We start from the raw sequence: 27,776 nt of genomic DNA on the forward strand, positions 1-27,776 counted from the left end.
CTGGCATTCATTTTGGCTTATTTATTTTTAACCTTTGCACATCAGTTCATCAATAATTTAATTAAATAATTCTTTAATGGGAGTAAGGCACTCTTTTTAGAAGTAGACCTCTTAATCGAATGCTGGAATTAGGTTCACAAGCCTCTTTGTGGACCTATGTCCATTTCTAAGACATCATTTATATTTCAAAATCTTTTTCAGCAGCCACAAAGGCTGTTGACATGAAAGTCACTTACAGAGATACCACTGAGCTTGTGATAGGTGATGGTGGAATGCTTTTTAAAAATAAAACAGACAGCAGTTATCAAGCCTGTAACAGGGTACTTTGCCCTCTTTGACATCTTTTGGTAAGTGCTGATGCAAGCAGCCAGCCAGTTTTCCCAGGTGCAGTGGTTTTTGCAGGCTAAGGAAGTTGGGTTGTCATGGCTGCATTCCCACTGGAGCCTAAGACCAGTTAACCCTTTATGCCCACAGAGAGACGCCACCAGAGTCACAGACCTTTCCTGCTGTCATTTTTCATGTGGGGGTGGGCCTGGTAGGTCCCTTTTACCAATATAAAGCTATTTCTGTGCACTTCAGCCTGCCAGCTCTGAAATCAAGATAATAGCTATGTCATCATCCACACGGATGCTGTAAGTGTAATTGCACTGCAGATTATAAAGTGCTGTACTAATGGATACAACAGAGTACCAAAGATGACCTAATAATATCTGCTCTAACCAGCTTATCTGCTTTTCAAATACTGTTATGATGTGACTCTGCTCCTTTTGAAATCAACAAGAGATTTTGCACAGGTATGAAAAGAATTGAGACCTGTCCACATGGAACAAATGCTTACTAAAGTGATTGTTTCAGTGGCTTCATGCCAGATCAAGAAAAATAGTGCAGTCTTTTTCCATCATATTATGCATGCTTGGTGCTGGTCAAGATGTAATACAGTAATTAGAAAGAAAGATTCTCCAAAAATGTGATTCTTTCACTGCAATGAAGTGAATTTGTCCAACTTTGCTTTCCTCACAGGTCTCCAGGAGATTCACCATGCCTGCTTTGATAAATATATTCAAGGAAAACGCCTTACAGCCTTGTACTGCTTTATATTTTTCCACTTAGTCCATAACTCCCTCTGATATGTATCAGTAACCCGATGCTACTTCTACATGCCTGGGTGAGATCCCAGCTAGTGGGCTACTGTAGCAGAGCATCTCACCCCCACAAGAGCTTATCTGTAGTTTGTTAGCCAGTCAGATAACTGAAACAGCACGAACTGTCTTGTATTGAATGATTTTGATGCCATGGGGTCAACACTTGGCATCTTTATTGGCATCTCCCAACTGCCAATAAAAATCTTACTGTTGAAGTGAGATCTGGCAAGATAGGCTGAATTTCTGACTGACAGCCACTCACTTTGTGACTATAAAAGCCACACAAAACCTTCGCAATGCAGAAATCTTGTATACGTTTTCCTGGAAATGTGTGGAGCTTCTCCCATGAGTAGGAGCCTACTTCGTGGTTACTCCCCAGGGGTTAAAGTGAAGGCACCTAGGTCCATTACCTTCATTTTGGTGGTAAGTTACATTCAACTCCTAATCAATACTGCTTCTTTTGCTAGCTTTAATATAGGTACCTTGATATAGTGCACTGTTTTATGCTGTAATCTACTAGGAGTTCTTTTACTCATATACTTTGGAGTAACTAATTCCGATCAAGATTTCTCATCTGTTATCTTTTGTCTGTTTAATAAATAATTCATTTAAATATAAATATACCTGATTTGCCATCATTAGAACTTGCCAGAGAAGGTGATTCCTTAAGTTTAAACTGCTGCCAAAATCTAAGGCTAAGGAAGGACTGACCTTCATTTAACCCCCTTTCTGTGAAGGAGTTTAAATACACAGTGGAGTTCTTTCTTCCCATCAGAGTCAGCAGCAGGGCTTCTTTAATAAACTTTGCCTGTAGTTCCCACTCTCCCAGCAACAGCTACCCCTCTGAGTTGCTTAGTACTTGAGGTCAAGGAAAGACAAACATCAAGTGCTGTTCTACGCTTTTAATTTCTGAATGTGAAATGATCAGGTAAAGGAGGGATTCTGTCTGGTGACATCAAATCTGGAGACATCTGTGGTGTCCCTTGTTACAAGAGAAGTTAAGAGATTCTTGAACTGAAGCAGGCCCACACAGTGCGAGGGTGGACTATTCCAAGGTGAGAGTATAAACAGCAGCTTGTTGCAGGTGAGTCAGACAAGACACCGTGGTCCTGCCCCAGCACAGCCACTGACTGCGTAGTGAAATTGTTCACTGACACCCAGGTCAATGCATCAAGAAACAGGATCTCTTCTTGTTTTGATTTCCTGAGCCCCTAACCTGTCTCTGGGACCCATCGAGACTGGAAGCAAGACTCTGTTCCCATCTTACATTTCCCCTCCAGTGCTTGCCCCCTATTCCTTCTTCCAGGTACATTGGGCTTTGTAAGCAGGATGTGCAGCTGCTCCTTCTCCTAACAGGACCTGGGGTACTTTGATGAACCCAGCTGCAAGTAGGAGCTGCTCAAACAAGGGGGGAGCATTATCACACATGCATAGGGGCGAGTGAAGGCAGTGACTGGTCCAGGTGCAGGTCCAGGTGCAGTTATGTCACACAGGGCTTGTCCTAGCCCTTCCCTCTTGAGCCTAACAGCATGCTCAGCTTCTTGAAAATGAAAGGTCTTTAGGAAGAACTTCACTCACATTTGTGGGGTTTTCTGGTTCAATTTTATACCACAAAAAGCTGACTTAATTGGACAGATGACTAAACTGGTATCTCATGGCTTTAACATGGGTATTATACTTAGTCTATTTCTACAGGCTAATGAATGGATGTTGGAAGAGAAACTGTAGCTTTGCATCTTCTCTGCTTTCTTTGTTCTGCATCTTGTTACTTGTGCAATGTTAACTCTATAAGGAAACTCTAAAGGGCAAATCTGGATTTTATATATTTGAACGTTCCACAGGTTACAAAAAATACTTTTAGTGTTGTCATGGTTTAGGAATGGTATTCTGCAATTTAGAAACCATGCTGCCACTTCCCCTCTCCTGCTCCAACTGGAGGCACAAAAGGCAAAGATCACAGGTTGAGATAAGAACAACTTACTGGAAATAGCAATGAGATAAGAAAACAAACAGTAACAGCAACAAAATTACAACGAAAGGTGTAAAAAGAAATTATTTACAGTGAAAAGGCCCTGGTAACAAGCAATACCAGACTGTTCCATCCACCATGTTTTCTCGACCAGAAGGAATCCCTCCTCTTCAAGAAGCAAGAGTCCCTTTCCCCTGCCCGTGGCAATGACATGAGGTAGTATCAAACAACCTCAGGGTCCTCACACCCCCTGCTGGCTACTGCAAAAATTAACAAAATTAACCCTGTCCTGGCTGGAACCAATGCAAGTGTTTTAGATTTAAGAGGACTTGGCCATGACTGCAGGCAAAATAACAGACCCAGGCATCCTTTTTCTAAAATGTGTTTATGTATGATACTCAGATAGCCCTGACTCCTCTAGCATATTTTAAATATTCCTCAGACCTATTATAAGAACTGCATTCAGCTGGGATTTCATTGCTGAAAGCCCTATTAGTGTACTTGGGCCTGGGAGTGACCTCTGCACCCCACGGGGTCACTGCTTGTATCTCTGTTGCAGAGCTGGGGCACGCTAGTCTCCACATTAAACTACTGACTAAGGTAAATGGATTTTTAAAGAGCTATTTCTCTGTGAGGCTCAGGTGCTTGTCTTCATTTAGGATTCATATTCATGAACTTCATTCTGAAACAAGGTGCTTTAAGTTTTTCATCTAAATTAGAGGTAAGGGCTCTTTTCCTATAAAATAGGGCTAGCACAGAGTGAAAATGCAGACTGTTATGTTTTCATTTTCAAGGACTTACAACACTTGCATGATGTAGGGGAGGACCCAGCTAGATTACTTCTTATTTACAGGTCTTCAAACATACCCCTTCCTTCCTTGGCCACCAAAAGAAAACCTATACTCAGAGATTTGAACCTGCATCTATGATTTTCAGGACAGTTCTGTGGCCACTAGACTATCAGAACACAAGAAAAAAAGGTAGTCAGTTGGACCACAGACCAATTTAGCTACTGTCTTACTTTGAAGTATGTGTAATTCTTCCCCCTACATATTCTCCAGTCTCTAAATCTTTTCTGCTCAGGAACTTTATATGCTCAACATGATCTCTATGCATTTAGCAGTCCTTACTGGATTTCTCTTTCATAAGCTTGTCTAGTCTTGTTTGAATGCATGTAGCCTTTTAGCTGACATCATCAGCTTCTTTTAGACCTCTCCAGCTTTCAAAATTTGTTGTGTTACACTACTTACTGCATGAAAAAAAGATCACCTATTTTTCTGTTCATTTTGAACCCAGGATCCTGATAAATTTTTCTGTTGCTCCCCTATATCTTGTTCTGGGTGTGACAGCAAATAATGGATTTCTGCTCACCTTTGCCTTGCACTCATAGTTATATAGACCTCTATAATTTCATCCCTCATTTGTCTCTTCCAGACCCAGTAATGCTGGATTACTTGGCCATCCTTTATGAGGTAACCATTCCATGCCTTACCAACTTCCCTTCTAATATAGTTTTTTAAAATGTATGTTTTAGGACTGCTTTTGTTTTCAGTAATGCAGGTATTTAATTGATACCGTATCTTCTAATCCTGCTCTGGGATAGATTTATTTCCAAACCAAATTAACAGCATGTTTCCTTGCCTACAGAAAACATAGTTTAGGCATAGCTGAATCAGGGGCAGTGCTGGAAGACTATGTATAAGGAGAAGAGTGTTACATCTGTGTAAATGATGAAAATGACAACTTGCCTGACTTCTGTCATCCAAATTAAAATGGAGTTTTCAGGGATTGGAGTATTCACTGGTTCATAAATTTTATAAATATCTTACAGGATATTACCCTAAAATATTTATTGGCAAAAGTGCTATGAATCAAACACAAACTCTGTCCTCTAAAAATGAGCTCAGCAGTTTTCCATGAAAGCATGTGAGCACCACAGCAGATCAATAGACCTAGAAATTTTTAGGACTGGTGAATTTGAAGACTGGCAACTTCCACTTAATTACTGTATTGCTCTTTTCCTCTGCACATTGCCGTAGGTGAAATGTCTTGTTCCATTTAAAATCCATGTCGCCATTGGTCCCAATGAAACTAGCTTACCTAGCCAGGCTGTCCTGAAACAAGGCTTGCTCCCTATCTGAATGGCTCACAGATAAACCCTAAAGTCATGGTTTTCATTGAGGAACTCTAATTTACTCTTCCATTTTGTTCTGACACCTTGTGCCCCAAAGTTCTGCTTTAGGAACTGAAGTGTAAGCATAATTGGTGCCTCTCACTGCATCGGTTATATTTTATTACAACTGGATAAAAGGTCCCTTTACAAAACTTATCATACAATTATTTGGGTTGGAAGGTACCATAAAGATCATTTAGTTCTAGCCTTCCTGCCATGGGAAGGGACACCTTCCCCTAGACCAGGTTCCTCAGAGCCACATCCAGCTTGACCTTGAACACATTAACTTCAGAAAAAAAACCCCAGAAAAAGAGAAAATAAACTCATCACATTTTATCACTTTATTTTTAAATTAAGACTTACCAAAACTACTTCATTTCCCTTTTCAAAAAAAAAAAAAAAGGAAGAGTGAGACTGGTGACAGAAACACATTTCCAGATCAACTTATGAGAACAAACAAAAAAGTGCACCTTTCTGAAGTGACACGGATTCTTTCATCATTGGAGGAATTGAATCTGTCATCCTTTTCTCTGAAATACTCTTCTATGCACTGCTCTTCAAAGTCATGGACCTTTTTTAATTCATCCTCAGTTATGAAAAGTTCTGTGGGAAAAAATTGAGAAATACGAATTTGGCAAATATTAACATGTGAAATTAACTACACTCTTATTTGTGAAATTCATGGACTAAACTTTCAAAAGAAAGCTTCAAATTTATCTGGCATTTTGATACGAAAGCAGATAGATGCTGCTAATTACGGAATTAGTGGCTTTAGTTATATATGATTCTGGAGATAGAAGCAGTTAAGCAGGCAAATGCTGAGCAAACATGAATATGTTTTGATTACATGAGATCTAAACACAGCTGCTGGTCAGGTCCTGGACAGATGGTGGTAGCCAAAGCCCACCTGTAACCTAACAGATATGTAATGAGATTAGCAGACTACTAGGAAAGAGCCTGGGAGTACAGGGGTCTGTCTGACGTGGCAAGAACTGACATCTGCCAGCAGCAGTGTGATGGGAGTGGGAGGAGAGCCATCTGGTTGCATCTACAGTGCCACACGTGACTCCTGCTCCCTCCTCACAGAGAAATGGGCTGTGGCATGGGCTAATGCTGGGAAGAGTTGCACATCCCTTAGCTCTGGCATGTACATTGGGCAAGGTAGAGATATTCTGCCTTGAAGAATTAGATGGAGAAGAGGAAAGTGTTATCAAAATAATCTGGCAGGTTTTCCATCATGGTTATGGGACTTCATTTAAAGCATGTTGAGAAACCACTTCTCCAATCTGAGTCAGAGTCAAGGAGAGAATGTGTATACAAAATCGCTTTGCACCATCTCGCAGCTCGTCTAGGCAAAATGTGTGCTCAGGGGAAGTATGTGCTGTTTGCTCAAAAAGTAGGAATGCTCCCTCTGTATTTTCAAAAATAAAGCTGGAAGTGTGATGGAGTGAGACAAATTCCAGCAACAACTGACCCCTAGTAACAGCAAAACAAACATTTTGCTTTGAAGGAACAAACTGGGCAACAGCCCCAAAGAATTTCCAGAAAAACCCAGCCTCCTTAACATTCCAAAGAGAATGAAGGGTTGGGAAAATCAGGTAAAACTAACTTATTCAGGTACGGTTTTTGAAGGTAAAAGTTGTTGTTTTGCTGGGAAGGCTATCAAGGTGCTGGACTTTGACTTCATGCATGTCAAACACTAGCCATTATGAAAGGCACTGGAAAATCCCCTCTGTGCATTATCTAAGTCTTACTCAATCCATAGTCTCTCTCATCTGGGTCACTTTCATGCTTCTTCCATCTGCAGCAGAGGTGTTGAAATATCATCGTCATGTGGCTGAAAATGATCAGAGGTGGTGGTAGAACAGGTCTTTCGTGGAACGTCATGATAAGCTGGTACCTTTGAAATTTCCAAACTTGGTTCGATATAGATTTGACTTCGAAAAATGTGTTGCTAGAAGGCAAGAAGAGGAAAATGACACCAGACTGAAAATGGTTTTGGGTACTTTGCGCCAAAGATGATATGACAACATCATAACTAGATACATTTCAATAATATTGGCAAATGTTTCCTTGTCACAAAAACAGGAAGCAGAACAAAAGAGTAAGTTTGTGTTTGGGCAAAGCAGAGTGGTAATCAGCCTTTTTGAAGTACCTTATGACTGCGTGTGTCTGTGCTGTACAACCCCTGAGTCTTAAAACAACTCACTGAGATGGGGAAGTATTTTTACTCTTGTTTTCCCTGTTGAGAGTGAATGATGCCATAACGGAACTTTTTTTGGCTTCTTTGCCTTGGTTCCCATTAGGTGTCTGTCCTTGGAAATGAGCACAGTGTGAAAAACTTGGCATTTCCCTCGTTTCCTGGGACAAGCCTCTTTCCCTCTCCCCCTTACATCCTCGGAATATATTTCCCAGCCAAAGCCAAAGCTCAGCAGTCTTCATAGGCTGTGAACAATGTGCACCCTCCCCAAGTCTATACTTTGCAATGTTTCACTCACTTGAAAACTGCAATGAGGAGATTCACCAAAAGAATGTTTGCTACCAAGAGGTAACAGGCCATGATGGCAGGAACGATCCATGCTCCTGTTTTGCAGGGAGGTAGCTGGATTATTTTGCCATCTTCTCTGGTTTCATTTTGACCACAAGGTGCTGGGAACAAAATTTGAAAACAAAAAAATGCAAAATGGGAATGAATCTTATTTTTTCAGTAGTTTTTGCAGAAATATTAAATATTTATAACATCCTGCCTGCCAAGGCAATATCTTCCAAATAACAATGGCATTGACATTCCCCCTCCCAGAAGTTTATGCTTGGAATCACAGATTTTGCAGGCTGCAGTTCTTGTTATTGTGTGTTATGTGCCATGGGTATCAAGATATTTCCCTCAAAAATTGCAGGAGACATGCCTGGTGTGAGTAAGCTGCCTGTCTGCATACATAATACAAAATACCATGGTACTCTTGTGGTAATTAGTGGCTGTGCAAATGAAGTTATTGAAATGTTTAATCCTACAAGAAAGCTTGCATATTATTTCTTTAATGGTGAAAACCTGTTCTTTTTTTATTGATTGAGAGGGATGTGATAAAAACGGAAAAGGAAGTCCATGAAAGTAAATTGCTGAGCACTGCACTGTCTCAAGCCCCTCTAGGACATACTCATAATGACTTTCTGCTGTTAAGGACTCTTGACTGCATGCCTAGAAACAGTGGGGGAGATTATCAAGTCTTTACTGTACCAGGTAAAGGGACATGTATGCAGCAGAGACACCACCTGTTTCTTTCGCAAATGCATCAGAATCACAATGTTCTCAGTATTAATGTTGTAGAACTGAAGCAAGGGGAGAGAAAACATGGTGAAATAGTTTTCCCTGCTTGTGTTTTAACATGCCTTCAGGTGCAGTGATGGGTAATCTGCATTTATAAGCATGGGTTCAGTTTATGTCTTTCTAGCCTCAGTCCTACTGGTTCTATGTATCTTCATAATTAGCTCTTCAAGAAAATAATGGAAGCAAGCAGCTTACATATACAAATCATCTTAGTAAATTTTGCACAGCACTACAGCTAGCTTCCCCCCATCTCCATTAAAAAGAAGGTTAAATGAGGAATTTCTAAAGTGCTCAGCACTGTCTCAGTTCCTACTGATATCAATGGGGGTTTTCTACTGATTTCATGGAAAACAAAGTTTGCTGATGCCATACATAAAATTTTATTGTGTGGCAACAAATCCGTATTTCCAGTACCACTCATTGCATCTTCTCAAGAAAGTCCTTCTGAACTTGGTTCACTGAGCCTGAAATTCAATTGTGGATGTCTGTTCTGGCAATCATACTACATTATGTGTGATTTTGGTACTTTGTGGGCACTGCACATAGATCCTACCTACTACATGCAGAAATATTGTAACCATATGGGATACAGGACTACATGACCCCTCCAAAAACTTTCAACTTACCAAAAAAAAAAAAAAAAAAAAAAAAAAATTACCAAGTCAGATACAAGCAACACTGCTTTTTTACCAGCAACTCCATTGTTTCTGGACACATGGTGTCACCAGTCCTTCCTATTTACAAAAACACATTTTATTACTGGAACAGGCTGAGAATATGCAGTTCTTTGTTTCTCAGTAAGCATCACTTTGCAGATCATTTTGAGGTGGTGCTAATTTCCACACTGGTCCAAGCAGCAGTTTCATGTAGACATTCAAAACACCGTCAGTGCACTGCTGTGAGTGTGGAGCTCTGTGCCCTCAGCCTTCACCCAGCAGAAACTGGACTGTTCAATACCTCTTGCTACCAGCACTCAATCTGGGACTTACATCTCTGTTTGTGTGGAAATATTAGCTTGCTCATATATTGAGTCAGATCTACAAAGTCCAATACAGCACAGAACCGAAACCCATAATGATTTCACCAGTGATGGAACAATCACAGTATCATTTGATGAAACCTGTTGTCCTTTTTTGTGCTGAAAACAGAAGAAATAATATATTTTGAAGTAATGAGAAAATTTTGAAAAGCATTTTTCAAACCTTAGACCAATGTGATCAAAAACTCAGCTCCAATTCTGGTTCCAATTCTATTATCCCATTTTTTTTTCCCTAAAAAACCATAGAATTTAATCTGGAAAAAAAAAAAATTAGCTAAGAAGACAAAAAATATTTCTCCAGCTCTACTTGCTTACAACTGGGTAATCTCTGTTGGTTTATGCCACCCAGTGATGGCCAAATAAGATTTCCTACACAGAAATGATCTATTCTATATACCCGTTGCGGTTCAGCTTGTCCTGAAGCTTTGCAGAAGTTTTTCTCTTTTGAATGTTCTGTTGTGGGTACAGTTTTTAAATAACATGGGAATACTCAATTCTTGCTTTACTTATGGAGAGCTAAGCCACCACTTAATTGTCACATCTTCAGCTGCATAAGAAAATGTAATGACCCGTGTCCAAAATGCAGAAGTCATTCCACGGCACATCATTGAACATCTTTCATCTTTAAACTATGACATTAATTTTCCAATGTTCTCCCCTCTCCCCCCAGTTAATTAAGGGCATTTTAGAACAATTACTCTGAGGAAACCAGAAAGAGAAATTTGAGAAATTAGAATTCTGTTTGTAAGCTGAGAGAAGATTTGGCTATGGGACAGTTGGCCTCCCCACCTGAGTACGCAGAGTCCCAAGCACTCCTGTCTCCTTGGTACAGTAACCTGGGGTATCTCACTTCCCACTTCCCACTCCATCCGCACATTCACCTGCGCGGCTGCCAGCACGGCTGCAGGGCTCAGAGCTCAGACCACAGCACCTGATTCCATCAGCAGGTTCACTGACGAGCGGAGCAGAATGCTGCATGATCGTGGTTCCTTACTCAGCACGAGTCTCGTTACCCACCCCTGCGCTGCCTTTTCTGGAGCCTCACTCCCAGCAGGGCTCTGCGGTGCCGGGTGCCTGTTTGATCGGCGCCGGTGTCCCACTGCTCCACGCTGGTAATGCTAGGCTTCCATAAAGCCAGAGTTTTCACGTGCTGTGCCTCGCCCCTGAGGAATCTGCACTGCCTTTCATGTGTAACATGAAACGTTACATTTTAATTATTTTTGGAGAAATGAAGTAATTTTTGTAATACTTGCAGTAATATATTGTAATATATTTCCAAGCACAATATTAACGTGTGCAAACTTGACTCATCTGTTTTACATTATAGCCTTGCTTTAACACAAGCCACAGAATACTTAATTCTAGTGAAATGCTTTACTGAAGAAAATTCTGTTAGCATAACGACATGCCAATCTCAGGTAGCTGAAAAACCCAACCACTCTGATACCTGCAGGCCATTGGATAAAGTCCAGACATTATGTCCTGAACTTAGGCTTTAGAAAATAGTAAATGATTGGAGTTTTAACTTCAATTATACAAATTAACCTCATTCAGCTTTCAAACATTGCATCCTGACACCTGTAAATGTATTGACTTTTTGCATCCCTTGTTTCCTTTTTCACAATCTCTTTCCATGCTTATTTTTCCTTCCTGACTCCCACTTACAGTTTCCGGCTGGGCCTTTCCTGCGACATACCTAACCCTTCCTCTTTCCTGTCCAGGAAACAGTTGTAAAAAACCAGTAATTCAACCCTCTGTGGGTTTCAGGCCTGAAGTGGAGACAGAGCTCAGGAAGAATTAGTTTCCTTGCTGTAATTACTGTAATGACATGGGCACTGCTCACTTTTACTTTGCATTGGGCGGAGGGCTTGGCAAAGGATGCTTGCAAGTTTCTGTGTCATGACTCTTCCCCCAGCTGCACCCTTCCAAAGCAGGTGTGGGAAATAATGAAGAGACCAAGGTGCATAATTGAACAGCTCTGTCACTGAATAGCTTTTTGCCTTTGATGAAAACTTCTCACATAAAAATGGATAGCACTTTTACAATACAAGCTGATTTGTTTAAAATCAGAAGAAACTGAGGAATGTTTTCCTACACTCACAGTTCTAAATAAAGTAGAAACAAATAAGTGTAACCAAATAACAAACAATTAAAAAAAACCCTGGATATTTTTAATGCTTTTATCACCCTATTTATGAGTATATAGGCACCTTCCAATTTTGACCCACAATGAACCCAAAGGATGTGAAAGTGTTTTAAAATTTTAAAATCAAATGTCTAAGCAACCTTACCAGCTTACCAGGCTGATAAATATCCCCCTCCCCCCCCAAATATTAAGTGGCCTTTGCTAGAATTCTTTACTTCTTCACTGATGGGGAAAATACTGAAATCTGTGAACTACAAATTTCAGAGGATTGCTCTGTTCATCAGTAGAAACATCCAGGGAGTTGAATAATATCTCATTACTTCAAGAAAGTTTCTTTAACTACACCATCCTGATGTTACACGTTGCTTCTTGCCCCAGGCCACATTAAAAGTGACTTTGAACGGTCTCTTCAATCTGCTGCTATTTTAATAATAATTTATAGTAAATCCCTGCATTTTTCTTGTTTACTCTAGTGCTTTCTTCCTTCTCCTACTCTCCTCCTCCCCCCATTAAAAATAGCCAACCAAAGAGAATCCAAGTTACAACATCAGGAGTGCTCGTTAGGGGAATACTGCTACAATCTAGGCCAGAGAGACTTTCAAAATTGTTTGTAGTCCATGCAAAAATCTTATCCACTACTTTTGTCTAACAATGTTAAAAGTATTGCCACAGGTTTGATTTATTCTATTTTGTACAGAGCTGCTATGTTTGTTCTGATTCCAGAATGTGCCATGCAAATGATGGGCCTCGTAGGAAGCTCCTATCAAGTCATGAAAAGCATGAAATAAGTATGTAATTTTCATTTATACTAAGAAATTTTCAAGAATTATAAAAATTAAACAAATCTAAAAGATTATGAAATTTAAGGAATTTTTAAAAAGCCTTTTGTAGTAATTATAATTTCCTCTGAAGTTCATTGAACAGTTAAAACCTGTGTATAACTGTCTCTCATCTTCTGAAACAATTGCATTCTGGTTACTTGATATTCCTCCAATACAAGTGAAAGAGAAGGAGGCCCCATCTTTTTCTCTTAAACTAGGTACATTTTTCCAAAAAGGAGTAAACACAAGAAACAAACACAACTCAGACTGATCTTCAGATTCCAGATGGCACGTGAAGTACTGTCAGCTGGTAAGAAAATCCAGGTGGAAATCCAACCTGTGAGACACCAGGAAAATCTGAAAAACTTCTCAAACCAAAAAAATCCAAAGCCATGTTGACTAACAGCACGTTCAGTTGCTTTGCCTTCTGAATACAGGAAAATGTGAGCTCTGATGTTCATCTTCTACAGATGACTGCTGTTTTCCAAGTTGGCATTTATTTCCTCTACCTACATGTTTTTTTACCAAGCAAGCTCACCTTTCTTCTTCAGTATTTTTTATATCCTTCTGTATCCATAGTATTCTGGAGAGATGGATAGTTTTGTAAGGTGAAAACAAAGCTCTTCACATGTGAAAACTGTGCTATGGATTTTTCTGGCTAAAACTGCCAGCACAAGTGCCAAAGTGAGGTGAACTGAGGGAGAGATTTTACAGTGTTTGTGGGAAATCCACTTCTGGACAGGCATTCACTAAAGCAGTTACATGGCTGGCTGCTTCCCCATGGATCCCATTGGGCATCACAAGGCTCAGATGGATTAGGAAAGACAGCCTAACAGCGAGACAGTTGCATGTGCCACCACCAGCTCCCTGATTCAGATTCTCCTTCCTCCCCCAGCTATCAGTGGATAATAATATATCTTTACTTAACTACATAATTGATATCAGTCTAATTTTTTTCAATTTATCAAGCTCTTATTATTATTCCTTTCCTGAAATATATTAATTTTTCATTTCCTGACCTTTAAATAATTCATAAATTTGATTAGCTTACTGCCTGCTTTCAGTTCTCCGGTTTAGGCCTTTATCTGAATCCCAAGAGTTGCTAGCTGGTGTCTTCTAGGCCCAAGTCAAAACTCAGCAGCCCAAGGTAGTTTCAGTCATTACTGATGTTTCACTTGGACTAATATTTTGACTGGTTCCACTTTTCCATTAAGTGCTTGACTATTCCTTGATCTTTACATACTTCCAAAGACTGTTTCATGTAATTGCTAAAACTTCCTGAGTAGACAACATGGTATGTGTAACCTTCTGTCAGTGCCAGATCAGCTAAAAGGAATTAGCCGAATAGCTGGATTTAGTTGTGGGAGCAATATGGTCCAATAAATCGCAATTGCACCTCCTTTGTTTATAGATCATACTCTACTCATTTCCTGCTCAAAGACCTAGAGGAAGACCATTATGGTTGCACTGTGATAGTAAAGTTTGTCTTTTCTAGTCCCCCATTCCCCAAAGCCATATGGAGCTGGGCTGTGGACTTAATGGATAGCTAGGACTGAAAGAGCACCAGGAACTCAGGATCTCTCCATTGCTAGCAGCAGTCACTCTTCCACGTGTTACTGTCTGTGGCTCCTCCCCCAGCATATTTTAGGCATATTCAGAGGTTCTTACTTCTCACACTGTCTTCTCTATCCAAGAATTACTGAAGCTGGCCATTCTAGTTCTGCATCTTTTCATATGAAGCACCTGCTTAATATGACAAGATTTTTAGATTTTTTAGTTGTCATATTGTGATGAACTGTCAGTCTCAGAGGAGCTACTTAGAGACTGTTTTTGCTGGTTTTGTTGACTTTACCCGAAAACATGAACACAGAGCTAAAAGATTTACTCTCCTTCCCCCCCACCTTTACAACTGATTCTTAGTCAGAAATTTGTAGGTATATAGTATTTGTGGACATTACTGACAATAAGTACCACCACTGAATAATGTATTCATAATCCCAGAAGTGAGGATGTAATCTGTCCTCACTTTTGAGTTGAAGATGAGATCACATACCAACAGAACACTAACACATACTCCAGATAACATGTTTTCCATTAAAAAATGATATGAATACAGAAATTATGGGTAAAAAATATAAATACATATGACACACTCTTTTAGAGCAAGGCATTTAGCAGTATGTTGAAATAAAAATGAGAGTAGACCCACTGGATGAATAGGCTGCCAGCAGATGAGGTGGATCCAGACATTGTATCTGGTCAGCCTTTATGGCATGCTTCACAAATAAAATAAAAATAATTAATTAAATAGATAAAAATAATTTTTCAAAAATAAAGTAAATTAGAAATGTTAGAGTAGCACACATTTTTGTACATTTCTCAGATACCAGGATGTTTTCCAGGAAAGTGGCTCAAATCAACATGCCTCTCCATGATCAGCACTTTTACTGAAACCCAAACTTGCTTATACTGTAGCAATATTAAACACCAAAAAAACAAACAAAATTCACAAAGCAACCCTTTTGTTTTGTTAAAATAATACTGATTAAAAAATAATGTGCTCTAAGCCACAGAGTTAAATTTCAGTTTAGATGTAGCATAACAATTTAAGAACACGCTTATCTTATTTGAGAAAGTACAAACACTGTAGCACTCTAACATGAGTACAGTGGCTGATTTAGCTTAGAACAACATGGAAAATATAAATAACAGCAAATTTTTAAATACTGAAAAAGTGTGAGTATACCAGTAAAACCTTCTGGGTGTCCATTGGGTCATTTTGATTGTGTTAACATCATCACCAACCATTGCTCATCATCCCAGTCTATTCCACAGGTAACATTTTTGAGACAACTGAGCGTCAGACAGACATGACATACTGTACACATTTTGTGCTGGAAGAGTGGCAGATACTAATTCCCTGCATCATCTGCCTCTCAGGAAGGAGGAAGTAGGTGCTGCTTTTCATTTTGACATCATCACTTTTGCTGCAACTCCGAGTTTCCTTGACACAGGTAGAAAAACAACGTGTCTATATTTAAAAGCTGGAGTTGAAGCCGCCAGGAAGTTTGCTTTCTCTAAGTTTTAGAAGTAATTACTCTGCATCTTTTTTCACGGTTTAAATGTTGTGCATCTGAATAACACATAAGACTAATCTCAAATCCTCATGCAAGGATGTGCAGCCTGCAACCCAGTTTTCATACTTAAATACCATGCTTCATTCAAGGACCCTTCAGTTTCTTAAGGTTCCGGGTTCTAAACTGTAATCAGCCTTTCAATAAAAAAAACCAAAACAAGAACACTTTATTCAGCCAATTTCCACGTTTGTTGCACTATGGTAGTTACTTAGTACAATATCAATAAATGGCCACTTGTAGAGGGACAGACAGAATTCTGCTTGTAGAAGGAAGTCATAGGTTAATGATACAAAAATTTATCTCTCTAATATGCTTTCGGAGCATGATGAAGTTTTATATCCCCAACTATTATGCCTTTGGAATTAATGAATTTTTAAAAATAAAAGAAAAGGGAAAATGATAAAAATGAGGGAATTGGGTAAAAAGTGAAACATAGTGACAAATTTTGTCATTATAGATACTTGCTTACTTCCTTGCATGCCATGCTGCCTCTGAAAACCAAGTAGGGGAGTAAAGATAAAAAGGAGGCTTCATCTGTATGCACAATAACATTCAGTGCTAGCCAGGAAAAAGAACATGAAACTGCTGAAATATCTGCCATGGGATACATATACATCTATCCATCTGCAACTATATTCAATTGGGGATATTATTTGTCATATAGATACATTTACTACTTTTAACCAGCTCAGCAAAAAGAAACATCTTTTTTTCATTCAAAGTTCATCAATACCAAACAAGAAACAAATAAATTTTGAAAATACTGCCCTTTCCTAAAATGGTACATAGAATAAAATACAATGTCCTAAACAGAGCTTTAATAGAAGCCATCTGCCACTGGAAAAGGTACTGACTTCCAAATGCTGCCAAGACTTACACACAATTAAGTAGGAATGATGAACATCAGCTACATGACAGTATTTGCAAAAGATAACATTGTGGTTCTTAGTTTGGTCATCTACTGCATAATTTCTCATGACGCCCTCTCTCATTTGGTGGTAATGCAACGAGTGGCACCAGAAGATTTACTAAACAGAATCTAAACAGAAAACCAGCATTTTCCTGATCACCTACCCCATGAATCCTGAGGAGGTAATATATTTAAATACTGGCTCTTTTCCTGTTTGCATTGGTGTGAGCACAGTCTTGCCTTCTAATAATAAATGCAGTAATATTCTAATAATGGATCTAATTATTAGACCCAAAGAATTGCATCACAGGGTTTAGCTTAAAGGTGGCACTGAGAAGGTAACAGAGAAAAGAAAACTCATCAGATTAGATCCTCATGAAGGACAGGTGCTGAAAGGTCTAATCCTCAATTATTAGACATGATGTTCAATATGAAGTTAGATAAAAAGTATTTAAGTCTAAAATTAAACCAAGGGATGAGAAAAAAAGAAGTGACTTTTTGTGTCCCAGGTATACCCCCAAATTCATGCTGGATACCTGGAAGGAGATTCCTGTTACCAAGCTGGTAAAAAGGACACATTTATAATCTTCTTTATATGCAAGATAATGTAGCATTACAGATTTCCAGTTAAAAGGGATGTCAGAAGCATGTTGTGAAACTGACACCCCAATATTAGCTGAAAAAATATTTTTGCAACCATTCTCTGTGTTGAAGAAGTTCCTCTATCTGGAGCCATTTATTGAGCAAACACACATGATCTAATAGGACATCATCTGATCAAAGCTGGGTACCTGACTTTGGAGTATGAGAATCATAAACTTGCTTACGGTCTATCTGGTCTGCAAACACTTCCCCATAGATCATCCAGTAAGGCATGTAAAAAATGTTTTTCGCCAGCTTCCATGAAGGCTCCTCATTGGGGAAAAGAATTGCCTGTCTTGCCACACCAAAGCTCATCAGAACCACCAACATGATGATGACAAAGTACATCATGTCTATCATCTGAATGTAATGAGAAAGAGAGAGAGAAAGGACAAGAATTAGAGGAACTTATTTGTCCATATTCTAATTACTATATGCTGCAAAAAAAAAAATATATCTGTGAATCTTAGAAACAGAATTTTTAAAAACAAATTTTGAAAAGCCATTCTTGTTTACACATAAAAAAAATATTTTTCAAAGAAGTGAAGTGGTATTATTATGTCCTTGGTTTTACCCAGTGTCGCTTTTAAGAACAATTCAAATGTTATGAATAGGCTTGAAAATACAAAGTACCATCTGTTCACCCCAGTTGCCTCAACAAGAATATAGGTTCACTGGAATCAGCAGCCTGGTCTGGGCAAGGGTCGTGAGATGATGTATTGTTTATAGGCACCAAGTGGCAACTGTACCTAAGCAAAAGGACTGACATGGATAATTTTATTCACTGGTACTCATAGTCTTGGAGCAAAGGGAGCCGCAACTAACATACGGAGAAACGGGTGGCAGAACAGCCTGTTACTGCAACATAAGGGACACCATGGTGGTAACCAGTGAGAAAGGAAAGCTGTGATACTGCCTGGGCTAAAAATCTGCTTGGTGGGGGAGTCTGACAAATGCCATATTAACAAAACCCAATCAAATAACAGACAGTGAGCTCTGTTCTCCTCCACTGTTGAGGGCCTCATTAGCACACGCCCAAGATTAACTAGTGCTTGCAAACAGTATCCACCCATTCAAAATGTTCCTGAAAAAAGCGGGACAGCAATCCTACAAGATGCTGAATAGAGTCCGAAGATTAGAAGAAACCCTGTTCTAGAAAAGGCCCTCAAGGGAGCAGAACACTGGGCATCAGGCAGCTACAGCAGAGATGCTTTACAAACCAAAGTGAATGTGAAAAAAAATTGAGAATCCTGTAAAGTCCCTGGTAAGATCCCTTTAAAACTTTTACTTAAAGACTTGCCAGGTCTTTAGAATTGTTACAACTGAGCTGTTTTTCATAGTTCTGGACATAACTTTCGTCTCTAGACAAAACTCAACTTACAAAGCCTCTAAACCTTATGAGTTTTATTCCCTCCAGTCTCTGCATTTTCTGGCTCAGCTGAATTCAGCCTTCCTTGCAAGAGAGCCATGAAACCAACCTACACCTCAGCTGGTGGCCTTATGGCTCCATGGGGGACCTGCTGCAGCCCAAGGGCAGTGCTGCTCATGACAAGAGCTGATGGAAGAGGGACCCACTTGCAGCAGATGGATCTGGCACTGCTGCAGGGGTTGTTCAATTTTAAAGCAACCTGAGGTCAAAGTAACACTGGGGAAATATGTAACAGAGGAAAGAGTGTTACAGGTAGCAAAGAGGAAAAGGTATGCTCATGTTTAGAGAGAGAAGCTGTAGGAGAAAGGCACCAGCAGAGCAGGGGTCAGGTAAGAGAGAATCAGGAAGGTGGAAAGAAGGAACCAAGGACAAGTGAAAAAAAAAGCAGGAGAATACAGAAGTCTTGAGGTCCATAAAAAATGCAGTAAAGAAAGAAAAAACCTTGGGGACACAAGAGAGAAAAAGAAATGTTTTAAATAATTAAAACACAGCAAAGTCAATCATCAACATTCCTATTTAATTCAGGGCATTAATTTCTCAAAAAATATCCCTTCATGAAGACAAATTCCAGATTATTGTACTTCAGAAAGCATCCTGAAATGGGAAAACTGCATAAGCATATTTAGTTCTTACTGCTTTCAGGGAACAAAGCATAAGGTGAAACCTGATTCCTCCTTTCTTGTCTAATCAAACTTTGTTTCAGATAGCAATACATAACTTGATATGATGTAATGTAATAACTCTTTTAAAATGTCACACAAACAAGTAAATATAATGAGCATTTTGAGGCAAGTTAAGGCAATTTCTTAAATGTTTCAAGGGTTTTTGACCAGGAAGCCCACAGGTTTGACCTCATTTTGCAAGAAATAATATTTTCAGTGCTGTTCTCTATTCAAGACGCATATTAGCTTTTCCCTCCTTCAGTTGGGTATCTTCTAAACTCAGTAACTTGTCTGAAATACAATGAAATATATGGGCAAGTTTCCACTGACTTTAACGAGCATTGTATCAGGTCCTTTGGCCTGTGGTGTCAAATTACACTTGATATTTTAGCAGGGCAATGGCCATTTCAATCATTCTGAAGAACTCATCAGTCACCTGTGTAAAAAAGTGATAAAACACAGTATTTTTTTTGGTACAATTTTATGAAGAAGTTGGCTGTATTTCAACTTCTGTATTTGCAGAAAGGGTAAGAAAATGTAGATATTTCCGCACATTAAAGGAAATGATATACCTCTGACTCTCCTGACATTCCACAGTAATTTCATTTCATTCCTGAATAGAAGGAAATTAAATCTATCACTGGGCAGAAATCAGAAAAGCACAAGCATATTCTGTTACTGAAATCAGTAGATAATAATAAGCTTGGCCATTCAGTTTCCTCCTTGTATCTTCATCTTTGCTTTAGCCTATTGCTTTTAAACCACTTGAACCCATTCCTGCCCCTTGCTTAATTTCACTTGCATATTTGTTCGGAGTGGCCAGAGGTAAAACTTATTACAGCTGTTTTGTTGACTGCAGAGTAGAGGCAGGTGAAGAGAAAGTTCATCAACACTGGAAAGAGAGAAAAAGTCATCCTTTTCCTCCTGAGTCTAAAACTTATGATAGAAGCTCAAGAAAAAGTCTCAGGCATTAAATATGCCTGATCCTCTGTTGAGGATCTCAGTAGTTGTGATGTGCTTACTCTGTCGATGTCCTGCACAGTGCTGAACTGAACTTTCAACACCACTTGGAAGACAGAACACTAGGAGGTAGAGAGACGTGATTTAAACAAAATTATACATGAGAGCCCATGGAGCAGCCTGGAGCCAGCAGGTGCAGCTACCAGGGAGTGCATGAGTTGGACATTGAACAAGAGAGTAAGCTGGTCAGAAAATAGATGTGAGAGGCTGATGTGTGTAACTCAAACTGGTTGTGCACTGCATGGTGGGCAAAAGGGATGTGTCAGAGTGGCTTAAGTGCGTGGAAAGTTGGGCAAACTATGAAAACCAAGTAACAGGAAGGCATAAAACAGAATAATTTGCCTCCTTTAACAGTCACCCAGTGTTGGGGTCCCTCCCCCGCCATGTAGCCCTGGGAGAGGGGCCCTGAGGGCACAGGCACGGGGCTTCCCTGCCCCTGCTCAGCCTCGTTCCCATTGGTTGGTTTGTGTTCCCTGCGCGGGCAGAAGGACCCTTGGTCCGGTGACTGGAACAGTTCCTCAGCAGAGCTTCGGCCATGCGGCTGGAGAAATAAACATCTCTGAATGTTTATTTCTGTCTGTCCATATATATTTCCTCTCCACGGGACTCCTGGTTTGATATATGCGTGTTACAGTATCCCCACTGCAACAACCCAGGGCTTCAGAACAATTTGGCAGCTAAATTCAACACCTTTTAATGCACGTGCTGAGCCTACAGAGGCTAGTGATTTTCCTGCATTTGTTTTCCACAGAAAGTAGAGACAGAAAGCCACCTGTAACACTGACTACTAGAAGTTTGTTATTTGTGGCCACTCCAGTATTGAACTGTTGCTCACACTGCCTCTGTTAGCACTGCAGTTCTGAAACTTTTAGTGCATGTAGCTCTGAAAAATAAAGCAGAGTAGAAAGGTAGATGTTTTTTCAGAAGTTTTACACAATGTGTATTGTGTAAGCCCCCCAGTGACCACCAGATCCACTGGTGGAAAGATAGTCCAAATGCAGCAGGAAAGAAACCTGCTAAGACAGTGTTTTCCCTTTGATCTGTATTCTCTTCTCTGGTCCTGCTGTTTTTTTTTCAACAACCTCCAACAAGAACTGTTGAGTATTTTTACTCTGGAGCTCTGCAAAACCTCATGTCAACAACCTACAGGCTTTCTTGAAGGAAGGACACTCCAAAATCTTTTTTTCAGGACATAACAACTCAACTATCTCATTCTCTCATGGTTTCCCTCAATCTCTCTCTCCCTCTCTCTTTTTTTTTTCACTAACCTGTTCTTTCTTTGTCAAACCCACCACTGTGGGCTTGCAGTAGAAATCTGGCAAATTGAGGGGATAAGACAACAGTTCTCTGGTCACCTGTTGGGTAGGGAGTGTAACTGGATGTATATTTTGCATTTCAGTTTTATACCTGCTCACTGAGCCTGTTGTGACTAATGTAATATCAAGGAGATATTTTAGTCCATGCACTCATATACATCTCCTTTTCTTATGATGGTGAGGATGGATGAATCTTTTCTTTAAGGGCCATTGTAAGACAATTACAACAGTCAGCCTCTTTGGACTTGCTGATTATTGTCACATAGCAAACAGCAGTAGTATTCCATTTAGAAGAGTTAATATTCAGTTTACTTTCTTTTACTTAAAGCCAGCTTCAAGGGGTTTTAATCTATCTGGAAAACCCCAGCTCTCAAACCCCAAAATGCATGAAACAGACATGATTTACACAAGAAAAACTGGATAACTGCACGTGAAACATGAACACGTGTATTAGCTGTGTGTGCAGGTATCCAAATATTAGGGATGTGTGCATAGGCATCTGTAAATTCAGCCGTTTTCTTTAACTCAAGCAAAAAGATGCTTAATTGCAACATTTCTATTGAAACATAAAAATTAAAAACTGAAAAATCAAAAGTTATGCATGTGGAAGCAAATGACTCTTGATTACTCCTGCATGCATTTACTATTACACAAGCTATTCATATTCCTGCTACGGTGTGTGCAACTGATGTGGTGAGGGCACACTTATACAAACTGATTTCTCATGTCACAAGGACACACCTGGACTTAAGAGATGGAGGAGCATGTGGATATGGATCAAACTACAGAAGGATCAGTCTTAATCATAACCATTATAGTTATAACCATATAGTGAACACGCCATGATTATTAGAGAGGCTCAGGGTACTAAACATCTGAACAATTTTTTTTTAAGCATTAACAAACCACCTTCCTTTATAATTACCAAATCTCCTTTGTATTTTCTGCAAATGAGGCACAGAGGGGTGTAGGGTGGCTCTGCTGTTGAAGAGTGATCTCAGAGAAAGACAAACAATACATCATCTAATAGAACAGGAAGAATCTAATCCTCAGTTCTGAGGGGCCTCAATTCTGGAGGTTTTGATTCAAGAAGGCACTGATTTCTAGCTTGCATGAAAACACTGATGTGTAAAAAAAATCCAGGTAACTCTGCAGCAATGTCATTGGCTACGGACACTGAGCCCAGAACACACAGTCAAACACAGAAGGGGTTTGCCAACTGCTCTCACCATTTTCCCGATCATCATGACGTAGGGCCCCAAGTACTTGTTCACGCCAAAGATGTCCAGCAGCCGGATGTACCAGTAGATGATGTTGACGCAGTAGATCACACGCCCGTCACTCCGGAGAGGCAGGTCTTGCAGGCGGAGAACCATCCCAACAGAGAACAGCAGGATAGCTATGAGGTCGGTAACATTCCAGTACTCCTGGAGCCAAACTTTGACTTTTTGCAGCAGTTTCCCAGGCTCTGACATGAGGATCTGAAGGACAGAGGAAATTGAGAAGAAAGGAGCTGAGCTGTCTTAATTTCAGCTTGAAGAAATCTATAGTAAACAGACAGATATATGCCACACAGGCCAAAAGCAAAGCTGATAGACCCCTATCATACAAATATCTCAGGTACTCTCTGGGCTTTTTTTTCCAGAAATCTTCCATTTCAACCTTTCTTAACATTTATCTATGTGCAAGATACTTTAAAGGACAAAGTGATCGCTCAGTCTAAAATTCTCATGAAATCAGAAGAAATATATGTATGTATTTCTGTTTTTCAAATTTATTAACCCTACTTAGAGCCTTGGAACAGAGGGTAAAATATAGAAAGACTTTTTTTACAAAAAAATTTACATCTAAAGAAGCTTTAAAAAAAATTGTATTAAAATGTGTAACAAATGACCAAGTCTAGTCCTCCAGAGCACTGGCTTCAGAATGTACAAACACAACTGGTAACAGATTCAGCCCAGGGGTACAAATGTGCTATTTCAGGTGAGGTCAATGGGACTTGCATTCACTCACATTAGGGCTGAATTGGGCCTCTGGTGTCACTGTGGAATAAATGCACATTTGGCTCGTGAAAGGGGACAGCATTAGCTGCAAGTGGGAGAGCCCACAAGAGGCAGGGTTAACAGAGCCACTTTGCTCTCTTTTCAGACTGAGTGCTACCTTAAATTCTCTGTCTCTGCTCTGTGTCTGCTGTTGCACCCTTAGGGAGATGCACACTATTGCTTGACAAATTAATAAAAATTTTAAAAAGCCACATTTCAAGGAATTTAGCTGACCTTTAAGACTTGCTAGAAGATCATCCCGTACTTGTGAATGCTATTTAATGAGCATCACACTGAAATTTGGACACAGAAATTTTATGGGAGAAGAAGAAGAAGGAAAGAAGGAAACAAGGAAAGAAGGAAAGAAAGAAGGAAAGAAAGAAACAGAGAAAGAGAAAGAGAGAAAGAGAGAAAGAAAGAGAGAAAGAGAGAGAAAAATAAAGTAGAAAGAAAAGAAAAGAAAAGAGAAGAAAAGAAAAGAAAAGAAAAAAGAAAGAAAGAAAGAAAAAGAAAAAAGAAGAGGAGGAAGAAGAAGAAGAAGAAGAAGAAGAAGAAGAAGAAGAAAGAAGAAGAAAGGAATTGTTCATTTTAAAATTAAAGAAGATAGATCTTTTTACTGCTTTTTTATTTTAACAATCCATCCACCTTTCTGAAAAAAAAAAAGGGCAATTTTGTAAGCTCATTCATAAAAATGTAGCCTGAGAAAAATAATAAAATCAGATATTAAAATGAAAAAAACCAACCAAACTCCGCACTTATTCCTTTTTTATTCTGTCTTTCTTGGTTGGGGTGACTTTACCTCTCTCATCTTCTCTATTCCCAGAGTGAAAATGTATGAGATGACAATCCACTCCTGAATAGATGGCCAGCGATCCATCTTCACCAACACGATGTAGTTGAACAGCATCAAGTAGCCTATGTAGGCCAGCTGTAAAGAAAAAAATCAGTATCAATAAAATTGAGATAGTTTCTTGGATATGATTTGATATTCCTGATTCTACTGTAACCAGAGTTTCACAGACAAAAGAACAGTAAGACTGTCCTGGCTTGTCTGAAAAAGCTCACATTAGATGGCGTACTGTACGGAATCTGCAAAACACATGCACATATTTCCAGCTATATCTGTTTCCTCAAAAAAACTTTTATTAATGCAGTTTCCTTGGATCATCCCACAGTGATGGCAATTCTAATACCACTGTGTCAACTACCCAATTAAGTAACCTACATGAAGATTTCTCCCTCATCTGCTTCTAAAAGTCTTTAGTCCTCTAACACCCCTCCTTTGTATTTTTTTCACCTGTTCACCTAACCTGGGCTGAGAGACATTCCGAGTACAGAGGATTTTAGGCTTTATTAGAGGTTTTCCTACCCAATGTAGTACTGACCTAACCTATAGGATGTTTCCTCCCCAAAACACTGCTACTCCTACTCACACTGCTGCACCAAGGAGCCAGGCATAGCCATGCATTCATTTGCCTTATATTTTTTGCAAATTTTTTAGTGGGAATATTTTTATTTTCCTTCCTAATATATTCACCTTCCAGCTTAGTTTTTGATCCAGAAGAAAGTGTAGATTAAGTTTTTAGTTTCTTTTTCCTTTTTTTTTTTCTGCATGCTGAATGTAATTAAATGGTCTGTCAAAAGAAGACAAGTCAGGCAAATTGCATCATCAAGTTCATAAAGCTCAGAAAAACTTAAGTGTCACTCTGGAGCATGGGCTGTAGCAGGGGTGTGGCTGGGGTTTGCGGAGGCCAGAATCCACCTGCCTGTCTACTTGGCCTTTCAAACAGCTGCCCTACAAAAAAAATACATCTTAAGGCTAAATATAAGTCATAGAAAAGATGACTCAGTTCTGTGCATGAACATTTAGTCATTGTGACGGAAAGCTGTATTACATACATCTATATTTGAATTCAGTTTTTTCTCTCAACTGTGTGCTACAGCTATTGTGTACATGGGATCACATGTAAGCTGAAACAACCACAGAGGGCCTTGAGACTTTTGGGTAGGATTATTTCATTGTTCTGCACATCACAGAATAGAGTTTATAGTCCTATTGTATTTGTTAGAGAACGTCACTTCTACTCTGTGTAAAAGCCACAGAGTTCTGGCTTTTGTTCCAGCTGCTGGTTGAGGACACTTTAGAGAATTCTTTCTATTGGCCGCATCTATCAGTACAGAGGAACCAGATAGCTGAAGCACGACTTCTTGCCTGCATAAAACAGAGGAGGAAATGAACTCATTTGTCTTTCAGTTTGTGAGGGATGATGGATTGCAATGCTCAGGTCTGGAGGCTGGTCTTCCCTTGCCACTCCTAAAGGAAATGGAGAGTAGTGTTGATGTAGGCCAACACGTAGGGTGACACCAGAGTTAGCAGAACCTCTTGACAGGCAGAACTGGATACCCACCTCCCTAGTGGAAATAACACCTTCTAACACAGAGCAAAAAGTGGGGTGATACTGTTACTTAACTCCTCCTTTCAGACCTTATTGATTCCTAATTATCAGGAAATCTACTTTGATCTACTTCAGCAGCCTTTGGTGAGCACTTGCAGTCAGTATGGCAGAAGAATAAGGACATTGAGGTTACAAAGGGGACAGAAACTGCAAGAATCTAACTGGAACTAGGTTTGCTTCTTCCTGGTTTTCTTTTGAAATGCTGGCAATTTTTGGCTTTGGTTTTGGCAGGTTTCTTTATGTCAATTCAAATGTACTCAAAACTGCAAAACATTTTTGCTTGACAAAAGAGAAAAGAATCTTGATTTGTGAGTAAAATTATTCTGAAACGTCTCCACTTTAACCCAAGAAACAAGCTCTTCATATCGGGAGTGACACCCTCTTTCTCCCTCCCCAGACTTCTAACTTGCTCTTTCCTTCCAGGAGGCTACACTGACACTTCCACAGCTACACTGTGGTCAAACCTCAGTGTAGCTGTTCATGCTGGTACTCAAGATTCTTTAAAAGTGCTGCTACAGAAGTAGCTGAACCCTGTTTTTCCTTGCTTTTACCTGGCTTGACAAAGAGCTAGGAGCTGCCATTGTCACAGTTGAGGGCAGTACCTGAAGAAACTAAGGAAAGGAGTGCCTGCTAAGAAGCCGCACGGCTGGATCACACCCAGCCCATCTATGGATGCACTCCCATTCTACAGAAAATACTGGAATACTCACTGTGGTAGAGGACAAACATGGAAATTGTACCAACAGGTTAATGCTTCAAGGAGATCACCCTCCTCTTTTCTGATTGATTGCAATAATTAAATGATCATAAACTGAAGTGGTCCCAAAATGCAAAACTTAGGGCAAAGCTCCTTTGATGTTTAGAAGATGACTCTTACTAGGGGCTCAATTCCTCAGCAGCTTTCCTCTTCAGAAGAGGTAGAAACCTGCCTTCTTACTTCCTGCTAATCTCTCAGTTAATGCTAGTAGTAGTTATGCCTAAAGATTTTGCTTTTTATGTATTTTTCATATATTCATAGCTTTGTAGACTACTATTACATAGTTATATAGCTCCTAGTATTTTTACTACCCTTTCTCTTAGATTTCTGCGTAATAAGTTAACCTTCTAACACATTCCTGAAATACTGTTTTAGTCTTATTCTTAAGAAGAAGAAGCCTGACAAGGGCATTGAGAATCTGAGGACACACAATATCAAATGGGGCAAAGAAGCTCTGGACGAACTCCAGCGGGGCAGTACCCAGGGAAAATTATGTGAACAACCACTCTTCGAATTGGACAATATTTGTTAGTTATGCTAATTTGTGAAACTTACAAAAGTTATAGAAATCTGATGCCACGTGTGCACATGACCACCTGGACACCTGTAAGCTTCCAGTAAAAGTCTACTTTTTATTTTATTATTTTAACACTGTTGCAAGAGCTTCTGTCTTTTGATATTAGGCAACAGTAGGGGAAGATCATCCTCTTCTGCTCAAGCAATCTGTGAGATGTAACGTATGTGTCATAGTTTCCAATGCAACAGAATAGCTGACTTTTGAAACTGCTGT

At 39.5% G+C, this 27,776-nt stretch overlaps 1 protein-coding gene and 1 long non-coding RNA gene across 6 annotated transcripts in view; one reads left to right on the plus strand and one right to left on the minus strand.

Annotated features, from left to right (window-relative positions):
• TRPM3 (transient receptor potential cation channel subfamily M member 3) overlaps positions 1-27,776 on the minus strand; it is a 272,291-nt gene that overhangs the window by 10,661 nt on the left and 233,854 nt on the right. For all 4 annotated transcript variants that reach the window (XM_048290665.1, XM_048290663.1, XM_048290664.1 and 1 more), the window contains 6 exons: positions 24,573-24,701; positions 22,961-23,212; positions 17,490-17,664; positions 7,783-7,933; positions 7,039-7,238; positions 5,755-5,887 (listed from right to left, as the gene is read on the minus strand). In XM_048290665.1, coding sequence (XP_048146622.1) covers positions 5,755-5,887; positions 7,039-7,238; positions 7,783-7,933; positions 17,490-17,664; positions 22,961-23,212; positions 24,573-24,701 — 1,040 coding nt within the window. The remainder of the gene's footprint in view (positions 1-5,754; positions 5,888-7,038; positions 7,239-7,782; positions 7,934-17,489; positions 17,665-22,960; positions 23,213-24,572; positions 24,702-27,776) is intronic.
• Positions 234-25,028, plus strand: LOC125319470. Of its 2 annotated transcripts, none has more exons than XR_007200747.1 (4): positions 234-1,565; positions 4,546-4,583; positions 12,518-12,586; positions 24,597-25,028. It is a non-coding gene; the product is annotated as an uncharacterized LOC125319470 (long non-coding RNA). The 2 variants fall into 2 exon arrangements; XR_007200748.1 differs by having other exon boundaries at positions 12,518-12,582.

Source organism: Corvus hawaiiensis, chromosome Z (genome assembly GCF_020740725.1).
Source record: "Corvus hawaiiensis isolate bCorHaw1 chromosome Z, bCorHaw1.pri.cur, whole genome shotgun sequence".
Lineage (NCBI taxonomy): Eukaryota > Metazoa > Chordata > Aves > Passeriformes > Corvidae > Corvus > Corvus hawaiiensis.